The sequence below is a fragment of the Acipenser ruthenus genome, chromosome 44 (assembly GCF_902713425.1).
Source record: "Acipenser ruthenus chromosome 44, fAciRut3.2 maternal haplotype, whole genome shotgun sequence".
NCBI lineage: Eukaryota > Metazoa > Chordata > Actinopteri > Acipenseriformes > Acipenseridae > Acipenser > Acipenser ruthenus.
This window is the reverse complement of record NC_081232.1, coordinates 6,406,416-6,418,854: the sequence shown is the minus strand read 5'-3', so window position 1 is coordinate 6,418,854 and position 12,439 is coordinate 6,406,416. Positions and strand designations below refer to the sequence as shown.

Here is a 12,439-nt window from a genome sequence, read left to right as displayed (position 1 = left end):
TTGCTGTGCTGAAAAATGAATCCAAGAGATTAGTCCATCTTATATCAAAAATAGTTATTAATACAATACAATTGTTCCTACAGTTAATACACTATATTAGTTGGCTACTAATACGTAGATTGTTTAAGCTGCATAATATAAATATATATATAAAACATGACTCGTTTTTAATCGACAAAACTCCACAGGTTGCTTAAGGAAGATCATCATTTTATTCCACAGATCTTAATTTTTTAAATTCACTGTAGTATTTGTGCAATAAAAAATACAAATTAGAAAATAGTTTATTAAGCATATGGTACGCTGCTAGCAGATAATAATATCCTTAAAGTACCCGAACTATAACGCACACAGCACTGAAGTGCATCAAAGAACACGACAAAGACGTTTTTAATGAAAACAAACCACAGCTGATTATGCATCACAAATGAATCAGGTCGTCCTGTCGAACGCGTATTCAGGATGTTTGGAAATGGTTACAACATGCAGCCGACAACTGAAGCGCGCACATCCCGCGTTACTCACCTCAGACACACACGAGCAGAAGATGCCTGTGCGCCATCTCATTTTACGCATGCGCATTGTGCCATGGGATACGAAATTGGTTACAACACCGTATTAGCTAGTCTGCAACTTAGTACGCAGCTCCGTACTAAATCTACAAGTTCGTTGCAATTGATACATCGTTTCTCAGTATGTTAAATTAGTTAGTGCGTCTGGTTCGCTCATTTTGTTTACATACTGCCTCTCGAGTTTTAATGAAATGTACACTAAAACTACAACTCCCAGAATACACTGCGGGTTCTGGGAAAAGCCTTTTTCCGGAGGCGGGACGATGTTTCTCTGAATAAAAGTGCAGTTCCTCTCAGTAGTCAGGTTAACCCCGGTTTTATACGCTGTTTTAAAAAGCCCTGCATCTTTTGTATTTTAAATTAAAATCTTTTTTAGAATTTAATTTCATCACGCAGCTATGACGTCAACGCCGTTCTCCAATCATATTCGAGACTCTACTGAGGCGGATACGCAGTTTAGCCAATGGGTGAACATCCGCTCTCTAAAGGGGTAAAACTTCACTGAGAACAGCAGCCAATAATACGCGCGTGTGGACTTTGTCTAACCAATAGCAGGATACCAAGGCGTGGATGCATTGATTGACGGGTTTTGAGCCAATAGTGAAAGGCGAAGGGCGAAGGGCGAAGAGAGTGTGAGAAGTCCCGCCCCCGTGCCTCCTCAAATCGTCATGGCGGAAAAGGTAACTGAAATGTGGGTTATCAAAGTGAATATATATATATGTAGAGTAAACAGAGAGAATTTAAAAACACCAAACAACTGATAGCGTTAACGTAGAAGTATTTCTAAAACTTAGTAATTGGTCATTTATTTGAATAATAAACCACCATCGCTTTACAGCACTGGTAATAATATAAAAACATTTTTGAAAACGAAACTAAATAAAACGACAAACGTTTTGTATTTTATCTATATTATAATTGTATATAATAAATCTGTCTATATATATATATATATATATAGATAGATAGATAGATAGATATAAACATTTTATTTTATGTAACGTGTGTTGAAATGCTTTGGCAACACTGGATCACTCCTGTCCTGCTAATTTGAAGAGAGCGAGAGAGAATGAGAAATCAAAAAACAGCGCTCACCTCTCTATCTAAGGAGAAATACATAATGAAGGAAAGTAATTGATAAACTGAAAACTCTATATCATTGATACTATAATTAATAACTTTCAAACTGAAACAACAGCATCAGTCTGCACAATTATTTCTACCGTGCTGTTTGAAGAAGATTAGGGAATCAGAAAACGTTAAAGATATTTATTAAAATTATTACCGAGTTTTCAGTTTATCAGTTACTTTTCTAATTCATTTTATATATATGTATGTTTTTTTGTTGGATGTACACAAAGGGTTTATGATCATTTTGTATTTATTTATTAAATAGGGTTACCATATGGCTCCAGATTAACCGGACGCTTTGAGACAGACCGGGATTTCAAAATCCCCCCTAAATTGAAAGTAATTCACGTATAAATGAGCTCCACCTTTGCTGAGATTAATCCTGCTGTGGTGGAATTGCTGGGGCGCAGCAAACAATTCACACTGATCAGCTGCTTCTGATCAGATCTTAATGAACGAATAGCTAATTTATCGATAGAGCAACGAGATGACGATGCGATTGTATTTGCAGAATAATATGGCCGATTGAATTTTAACAAACAGAAAAAAATAGCGACTGGCTGCAATTCATTCTTAGTTTAATACAATTATTTGACGCGCATGCGGGTATTTAAGCACCATTATTAATTGTAGCTAAGGATGGTTCATTTACACCTTCATTTATTTCAATTTAGGGGCAAGTTTGAAATCCCGTTCTGTCTCACAGCGTCCGGTTAATCTGGAGCCACATGGTAACCCTATAATTTATTTCAGGACGTTTCGGACAAAAACCCTTCAGCTGTGGAGCAATCATGACGTGGAATTCTTAAAAAAAAAAAAAAAAAATAACAAGTTTACTTTCTGCACAGCTGAAGACGGACTTTTGTCCGAAACGTCCAAAGAATATAACATTTAAAAAAAATCATTTACACCTGTTGTGTTATATATAGATAGATAGATAGATAGATAGATAGATAGATAGATAGATATACACACACAGCCCTGGCCAAAAGTTTTGCATCACCTAGAATTTTAGGATTGAGACACAATTAAAAAAAAAAAACAGCTATGACATAATTTAGGTCTTTTATTTAAAATCATGATGCAATCGAATAATCTAGAACAAAGTAAACCAGAAGCCATAACAATTTTAGAGTATTTCATGTTAGATTTCGAAATGTCACATTTTTCCTTTTTTGTCAGTTCTTCGTTAAGTATATGGAAAACTAAAAGCAGTATGTAATTTAATATGTTAACGTAACATTCAGCAGGTTTCATTCAACTTTATGAAGCAAAATGAGTTAATTCTATTGCGTGGCCACAGCGGTGTGTATATATATATATATGTGTGTATATATATCTGTGCATATGAGAATTTGTGTGTGTGTGTCAGTGTTCAGAGAGCAGTGACAGTGACGTGGAGATCACCGAGGTCCGGGCTCCTGTTCCCAAGCGCCGCAGAATCATCGACCCGAGCACCGTGTGCACAGTACCCGTGTACTCTGACCAGGTCAGTGTGTGTGAGAGAGAAGGTGTCTGTTTCTGTGTGTCACTGTGTGTGTCTGTATCTGGTTTAATAGATCAATTTAAAAAAAAAAAATCAGCGAAAAAAGGCACTTTACAGAGTGTTTAAAAGGGACCAAAAACAAAGTACACAGAAAGAGTACTTAGAACTGCAAACACAAGTAAGGAAGTTAGAAAGGCCAAGAGAGAGATAGAAATCAATATTGCTAAGGGGGCTAAAACCAATTCCAAAATGTTTTTCCAATATTATAACAGCAAGAGAACATTCAAAGAGGAGGTTAAATGTCTAAGAGACACAAATGGCAAAATCATAGACAAAGAAAAAAAATAGCAAATATATTAAATGATTACTTTACACAGGTTTTTACAAAGGAGGACACGGACAACATGCCCCACATGTCGACCTGTTCCTATCCAATTTTAAATAACTTTAGCATAACAGAGGCAGAAGTGTTAAAGGGACTAGGAGCTCTTAAAATAAACAAAGGAAATGCATGCACATGGATTAGGGAGTGGTTAACATGTAGAAAACAGAAAGTACTGATTAGAGGAGAAACCTCAAAATGGAGCGAGGTAACCAGTGGTGTACCACAGGGATCAGTATTAGGTCCTCTGCTATTCCTGATTTACATTAATGATTTAGATTCTGATATAGTAAGCAAACTCGTTAACAGTGTTTGCCACCCCTCCAAAAACAGGAGGAGTGGCAAACACTGCTGCAGCAGCAAAGGTCATTCAAAATGATCTAGGACAGCATTCAGAACTGGGCAGACACATGGCAAATGACATTTAATAGAGAAAAATGTAAAGTACTGCACACAGGTAATACAAATGTGCATTATAAATATAATATGGGAGATACTGAAATTGAAGGAATCTATGAAAAAGACCTAGGAGTTTATGTTGACTCAGAAATGTCTTCATCTAGACAATGTGGGGAAGCTATAAAAAAGGCCAACAAGATGATCGGATATATTGTAAAAAATGTTGAATTTAAATTAAGGGAAGTAATGTTAAAACTTTACAATGCATTAGTAAGACCTCACCTAGAATATTGTGTTCAGTTCTGGTCACCTTGTTACAAAAAGGATATTGCTGCTCTAGAAAGAGTGCAAAGAAGAGCAACCAGAATTATCACGGGTTTAAAAGACATGTCGTATGCAGACAGGCTCAAAGAATTGAATCTATTCAGTCTTGAACAAAGAAAACTACGATTCAAGTATTAAAAATCCTAAAAAGTATAGACAATGTCGACCCAGGGGACTTTTTTGACCTGAAAAAAGAAACAAGGACCAGGGGTCACAAATGGGGATTAGATAAAGGGGCATTCAGAACAGAAAATAGGAGGCACTTTTTTTACACAGAGAATTGTGAGGGTCTGGAACCTTCAAGAAGCTGCTTGATGAGATTCTGGGATCAATAAGCTACTAACAACCAAACGAGCAAGATGGGCTGAATGGCCTCCTCTCGTTTGTAAACTTTCTTATGTTCTTATCTGTCTGTGTCTGTGTCTCTTTGTATGTGTGTGTCTGTCTCTCTCTCTGTGTCTGTCTATATATCTGTGTGTGTCTCTGTGTCTGTCTCTATATCCCTGTGTGTGTGTGTGTGTCTGTGCCTCTGTGAGTCTCTCTCTGACTGTGTGTTTATTCTGTGCAGGTGAGTAGGAGTCTTCTTCTCAACCCTGCAGCAATCAGACACGACTCAGGTATCAGATTTGAAATACGCTTAATGATAATAATGCAGTCAGCACTCGCATATCCGACCCTGTAAATAAAATTGTGACTTCAGTGACGGTTAAACGCATATCTGATTATTTTGGCCCGTTCTAACCCATTTCCGTTTTTCAGGGAACACAAAAATGATACAATGTTAAAAATATCTGAAATGACTGTGTTTTAAAATAAGCAGGCTTCCATTTAGATGTACTGTATTGGTTTTGTTGGCACAGTACCAGATTTTCAACAGAAAAAGTATTTTAATTTAGAACGATATGATTATGAAAATGTCACTTGCCAAAAGAGGTGACACATGGACTGTAATACAGTACATATTTTTAAATCCGGTATGTATTGTAGCAGTATGTAAAATTCCCTGTTAACGACCCAGCAGCAAAATTAAATCCAAATCACTTTACCCATGCATAACTGCATAAAACTCAAAAAGGCAATGCGATTTAGCAAAAGATTAAAAAAAAATAAATAAATAAAAAAAATCTGTGTTCAAAATTGCACAATATAGTGCTCGATAAGGCCCTAATGTCACAGTTCACTTGCAAATGAAAATGCACAAAAACGACTAAAGATCACTGTTATGTATTTTAAAAAATACATAACAGTATCTAAAACTGTTTAATGATTAACTGTTCGTTACCTTCGCTTGTCTCGTTCGCTTTGTTTTGGCTGCATTTTCGTCAGGTGAAAGTGGAGGAAGTGCTGTGTAACTAAAATAAAATGTGGGCTGTGGGCGGAATAGTCAAATAAATTGTAACATTGAGAGATGGGCTTCGTATCAGAAAACTGGAGTCGGAAATCATGTGTGACGGGTAAGTGCATTCATTTGTTACATTATTATATATATATATATATATATATATATATATATATATATATATATATATATATATATATATATATATGATTTTATTCTTAATACAAGGGCGGTAAAACGTGACTGACGTGTATCTGGGTAACGGATATCCGAGTGCTGACTATAATAATAATAATAATAATAATAATAATAATAATAATAAATCATTATTTATTATTAAACATTATTTATTTTTAAAAATCAGTTTTCTTATCCACTATTTTATTGTTTTCTAATAGATGTGGAGGGGGAGGGACATTTCTCCTGGGCCCAATCACAGAAGGGCTTCCCGGCCACACCCCTAAAGAACAAGAGCCAGACAACCACTTTGGAGATCTCAGACTCAGAGGAGGAGCCTAGCAAAGAGCCGTGAGTCTGACCACACCCACTCTCTCTTATCTCCACTGCAAAACCTGAGATTGTTGCTAATCAAGCTCGTAGTAAAACCTGGAATGTGTGAAACTGCTGTGCAATAGGAGTCTTATTTCACTCCCTGCTCTTTCTGTATTATATTGTCTGTCTCATGTCACCGCCCCTCTTTGTGGCCCCTCTCTCTGTTTCAGGCCGTGGACTCGCTCACCCTCCCCTCCCCCCACTCCGCACAGCCTCAAGAGAAAGAAGGGGCGCGCCTTTAAAAAAATCAGGTGAGTTCCCCCCAAGATCCTCTAGAGACCACACGCTTTGAGATGGTATTTTCACACTTGTTTCAGATGGTGTTTTCACACTTGTTTCAGATGGTGTTTTCACACTCGTTTGAGACGGTGTTTTCACACTTGGTACACGGCTGTGTTCTATGATTCTCAGGGAGGTGGACAGAAAACTGAATGAGGTGGGGGCCACGCTCTCTCCTGTCTCCCAGAATTCCCGGGTGCGGAAAACTGCGGTCGGCGGGGACGGCGATGACGACGATGTCATCCTGTTGACCACGCCCCCTTCTGAAAGGCTGCAATCTGATTCGCCAAGAGAGCTGGTGCTGAAAATACGCTGCAGAGCTGATCTGTACAGGATACCAGTGAAAACAGTGAGAGAGGACGAGGGGAGGAGAGGGGTTTAGAATTGTGGGAGAAGCTTTTAACCCTTTGCGGTCCATTTATTCAGCGCGTCGGGTCCCATTTTTTTTCACACGTACAGTTTATGTTAGACGTGCTGTTTAAAAGTATTTTTTTTCACAGTAAAACAGGTTTAAAGGCACTGCATATCAACAGGACACTCAGTACTGCATCTCCAGCCCCGCCCCACCCCTCGTTCGCTGTATTTTTCACATACCTCTTCATAGTCGTGCATACTGATAAATCATCTTCTGATCACTCGTTTTATCACCAAACTCCTCATAATGCGATCCAAGCAGGGGTTTCGCTGTCGCTTGTCACTCTCGTAATTTGCGAATGTTTTTTGAAAGGGACGACAAAAAAAAAATGTGGAATCGTCACTAGTGACGATCGTTCTGTTTGTACTATAAAAAAAAATCCCTTTTGTTAAAGTCACACACAACGTCTCTTTCTTCAAAAGAAGGGATCGCTAAACCAGAGTCACTGCTGCTGATCAGATCAGCGCCTCGGCCTCATCGATGCATTGACTCTGCAACGTTCTCATCCCGTGGTAGGCAACGTAAATGCAGTCAGCCAATCAGCACCTCAGTTTCATATTGCGCAAATATAACCTCGTATCCCTGTTACACCCGACCATTACTTCTGGAAGAATAAGTACAGCTTCGGCAGTGACTGTTGAAATATAGGTTATTACAGTTGTGCTTAAAAATACTGTGTGCGGAAGATTTGTGAAACAAAAACGCATCATTAACTAAGAAAAAAGAAATTAGCCTATGGTAACGTTATAAAATATGTGAAATGTGTCTTTTCTATGACCAAAAATGCTAAAATTCAGGGCCAAAATTATTCCGCATGTGTTAAGCACCAACTGTCTCTTGACCATTTTGCCAGTAGGCCTATAATGAGCATGATAAAATTATATATATATATACAGTGTGTGTGGTTTTATACGGCACTGTATATGCCTACAATACATCTTGCACTGAGAAAACACCACTGGAATCGGAATAAAGGAAATTATTATGTAATACAGTTCACGTGCAGCATGGTTTTGGTAAGTAGCATTTTCAAAACCATATCATTATGTGCAGTATTAAAATAAGTTAAAAACATAGCAAATCCACAAAACCAACGAAATACTTATTGTATATCTGACATTTTATTTGTAGTGTTCTGTGTAACACAGGCCTATCGTTTAACCTGAAGCAGATATACGAGTTTATCATATTATCAACAACACCAACGTGTGTTGAAAAAATAAAGAAACAATAGTTTTGAAAACTGTCCAAAATATTTACTTGGTGGCTAAGAATGAAAAATGTAAGATAAAAATGCCGTTTTTTATATGGAAATTGTCAAAATAAAAGGGGAAGCTGGAAGAATTTACCAGTCAGGACAACGGCATTTAAATACTACTACTATTAAACTGTATCTGTTGGTAATGTGGTTTCTTCTAGCAGTTTTCAAACTGGGGTACACATACCCCTGGGGGTACTCGAGAAAAATTCTGAAATGGCAGACAACACATTTTATTTAGTCCCACTTGCCAATCTTGCAAACTTTTGTCATGTAATCAGCGTTTAATCGCGAACACCAGACTGATGTGCTGTGACAGAGCGTTCAGCGCACACACGACTAATTTACATATTAAATATGTACATTTTAAATAAGCCCTGTTGTTTAAATTTAATATAAACAGTTGGGCGGTTACTGCAGTCTGTCTGGGATACAAAAAAAGACATTTTAAAAAACTAAAAGCCTAGTCTTTAACTCATTTTATTTCCTGTGTGCGTTCATGCCTGCAAGTCGATATTTATTTGTTTTTTTCAATGACCCGATTAAAGTTTATTGTAACTTAAGTACTATTGGTTCATTTCAAAATACAGAATGTATGGCCAGTCAGAAACCGCAGTACTATTGTCATGCGGTCTAGTTTGACAAGCCGTTACGTCTGGTGTGAGAGTAGTAAGAGTTTTTAGCTTTCAATTCAGTGAAAAAATGTGGATTGTTTGCTCAATACTAGTACATTACTAGCAAAGGGCGATCAAGACGAAATACCGTCAAAGATTAAAAACGCCAAAAATGTCTTGCGACTGAAGCTCTCTCCAATTTCCCTGCCATCATCAGTGAGTTGTGTGATAACAAGCAGGGACATCCCTCACACTGATACTAGGTAAGCGTTTTATTATTATTTTTTAATTAGCATCAGTACTGTACATTTTAGTCACCAGTAATTTTAAAATGCCAGTAATATGTTTTCGTATTGAGGTCAGCTGTAGAGATCCGTGGATAGTGAACTTTTCTTTGCCTTCTTTTCTATAACTTTATCATCAATATAAATACATGATTGCGGTAAAACCTGCGCGTGAATTAAAAAACAAAACTGTTAGCCAATACTGTAAAATGTCGCAGAAGAAAATCCACTCATTTTTTCAGCAAGAATGAAATAGAACAAACAGAACAACAAGTTGTAGAAAATAAAGACTTGGATTCGGAACACCAGACAAAAAAGAACAAACAACGCTCACAAGCGTCAGATAAAAGAAAAAGAAAACAAGCAGCAAAGTTTCAGCCTTATTGCAAAACTCTGTTTCCATGGGGTGTATATAATATTCTAACACTGTTTTTTTTCTTTTTATTGTAAAAAGTCATACATGGTATAAGTAATTCATAATGCATTCTGTGTCTGTGTAGCTTTTCAGGGCAAATAAATCTGGTTCTTGAGTTTTAATGTTCTAAAACTTTACAGCTGTAAATTACCAATTTATTTAAACTGTAGAGCATTATTAAAATGGTTTAATTCAATAATTGTTTTGGTCAATACAGTGATTTAAGGTATAAAATAAAAACAGGATTCATAACACCCTTGAAAACTTGAGCTGTGCGCCAGTAGTGACTACTGAATATCTGGAGTGACTAATGTTTTTAGAAAGTATTAGTCACTAGTGACTACAAAAATCTAGAACCCAGGGGAAACCCTGGCTCCAAGTCATTATTTTATTACTATAACATCTCAAAAAGCTCTGCAAATGTCTGTGATGTTCTTTGAGCGCTGGATGCGGATGCAGCTATCTTGTTTGTTTATGTCCGTGTTATCTCTGTGGTGCCGGGGCTATGTGTATTGCTCAGATCCGCACCTTTTTTTTCGGCTTCTCTCGGCCCCTATCGGTCTCACTCGTTTTCTCGGCTTTTTCCAGAGAAAAAGCGACTAGAGACCTGTGTTTTATGTCTTTTTGATGATGTTGGACAGGGTCGGACCTGAAAGGGAAAATTGTAATGTTGGACCTGGTCCGACATAGGACCGCAAAGGGTTAATGGGTGGCAGGGATTTAGAATGAGCAGGAGGGGGTTAGAATGGGTGGGAGAGGTTAGAATTCAGGGAGGGGTGTGTTGTAGTTGTTAACTCCTCCCTCTCCCTCTCAGACAGACCCTCTGAGCAGCGCAGTGGAACAGCTGTCAATCATACTCAAGGTCCCGGCCTCCAGGATACTGCTGCTGCGGAAGGAGGCGGAGCTTCCAGTGGTCGCCACAGCAACCGATCTGGGACTGGGCATCGCTGACATCATTGGTGAGAAAAAAAATTACAAAGTAAAAAAAAATAATAATAATGTGATTATAGTTATCAGTGTTGTACACTGCTGTGCAAGGGTTTTAGACAAACAACATGACAACGAATGTGCTTTATTAAAGAATGCCAGATGCCCTTTAGCTGAGTTTTGGTACTGTTTCTAATCGATTTCTACATCTGTAAAACTTGGCAAAGAGTTTCCTTACACCAATTCAGTGGATGCAGAACGTGCAAGTACCACTGTTTTTAGGCTTTTATAGTGCTCTGAAATATTATCTTTCTAGGTTTATTTAATGTTTAATTAAAGTAATCATCAGTGTGCAAACCAAATGTCAGAGCAATCCTTTAAAAAAAGTGTTTGGGGGTGTATGTCACTTTAAATAAATGCTGCTTTATGCCATCTATGTAAAATCCTATTATACAACTTTGCCAAAAACACCATTGGGGAAAATGCCCGCCATTTGGCGGACGGGGGGCATACAAACCCCAGGGGGCTCGCTTTTTTTAGCTGAGACCCTTGGACATCTAACGAGACCCCCTCGAGTTCGTTGCCCCAGGGGTTGTGGAGCTACGGGGTAAAACACAAGGTATCCCTGTTTCAGTGAGAATGTCTTGGCCCGTCTCGACACTTATGCTAAAAGCCAAACAGCATTTCCTTTACAAAAACGATAATATCTTAAAACCTACAAAAGATACAATTATGAATGCTTATTCACCACTGCTACACCCCGTTAGAAAATTGACTTTCCTGCAGAGTTTCTAACCCTGCGATAATATAGCTAAAAATAATGACAAATAAAACAATAATAATTCTAACATATATCCTTTTGCAGACTGTGTTGTGATCTCGGAGGGGGACAGACAGGGGGACAGCGCACAGGGACAGGAGGACGAGAACACCATCACGCTGAGACTGCAGGGAAAGGAAAAGGAGTCTGTTCAACTCATCTCAGCCAAGAGGGTGCGCACTGTCGCTGTGTGTCTGTCCAACTCTCTATGTGTCTGTCCAACTCTGTGTGTCTGTGTGTGTATTAACCCCCCCCTCTCTCTCTCTCAGGACGCCCCCCTGCGCTCAGTCCTTCTGCAGTATCGCACACGCGCCGGTTTGGATCCCCAGCACAACGTGCGCTTCCTGTTTGACGGAGAGAAGGTTCTGGAGGGGGCCTCACCTACCAGCCTTGACATGGAGGATGGTGATGTCATCGAGGTGTGGCTGTGAACCCCTGCACCCCAAAACCAGAAACTGAGCGAGTCAAACAGCAGACAAGCATTTGGGCTCTAGTGCCTTTATCGGTGTAGTGTGTGTGTTCACAGGCACAGACACAGACACACACAAACACAAACACAGACATACGCACACACACACATTACACTGATGATGGCATTAGAGCCCAGATGCTTGTGTGCTTAACAAATGCATCCTTCCTGTTTCAAATACTAGTAAATGACAGCAGAGTTTGAATGGCTGGGTGGAGTGTTGGACTGGGCTTTTTCAGTGTTTTTTGCTTGTTCAAATAACTATATATTTTTATTTTTAATAATATAGCACTTTTGAAATTGTACAGAATGATTAATAATAATAGTAATAAAGTTATTTAAAATATGTTTTGTTTTGTTTTTTTTAATGTATATTCAGGTTATCCAGTGGTAGTACAATAGCAATGCAGACAGACAGCGACACTAGGTTCAATCAATCAATCAAGCACTCAATCAATCAATCATTCAATCTTTATTTTTGTATAGCGCCTTTAACGAGGGCCACCACAAAGCTCTTTGCATGAAAAAAAACTAATAAAGTAATAAGTAATAAAAACAAGAATACCCATAAAATAAATAAAACAGTCAAATAATGCTAGAAAGTATGCCATATAGAGACAAGAGAAAATCATTTTAGATAACGATGCGACAGACTTTAAAAATGTGTTTTTAATCGAGATTTAAAATAATCAACCGAGGGAGCTTCCCTTACAGCACTGGGCAGTTCATTTGAGGGAGCTTCCCTTACAGCACTGGGCAGCTCATTTGAGGGA

General features: G+C 38.3%; 1 protein-coding gene across 2 annotated transcripts; it reads left to right on the top strand.

Annotated features, from left to right (window-relative positions):
• The first annotated feature begins 1,049 nt into the window (after positions 1-1,049).
• Positions 1,050-12,012, top strand: nfatc2ip (nuclear factor of activated T cells 2 interacting protein). Of its 2 annotated transcripts, none has more exons than XM_033998214.2 (9): positions 1,050-1,252; positions 3,076-3,192; positions 4,863-4,911; positions 6,032-6,161; positions 6,356-6,436; positions 6,597-6,813; positions 10,265-10,409; positions 11,243-11,370; positions 11,467-12,012. In XM_033998214.2, the coding sequence occupies exons 1-9, from the start codon at positions 1,241-1,243 to the stop codon at positions 11,626-11,628; spliced, it is 1,041 nt and encodes a 346-aa protein (XP_033854105.2). In that variant the 5' UTR covers positions 1,050-1,240; the 3' UTR covers positions 11,629-12,012. The 2 variants fall into 2 exon arrangements, with proteins under 2 accessions (XP_033854105.2, XP_058868437.1); XM_059012454.1 differs by lacking the exon at positions 1,050-1,252 and adding an exon at positions 1,932-2,434.
• The last annotated feature ends 427 nt before the right edge of the window (positions 12,013-12,439 follow it).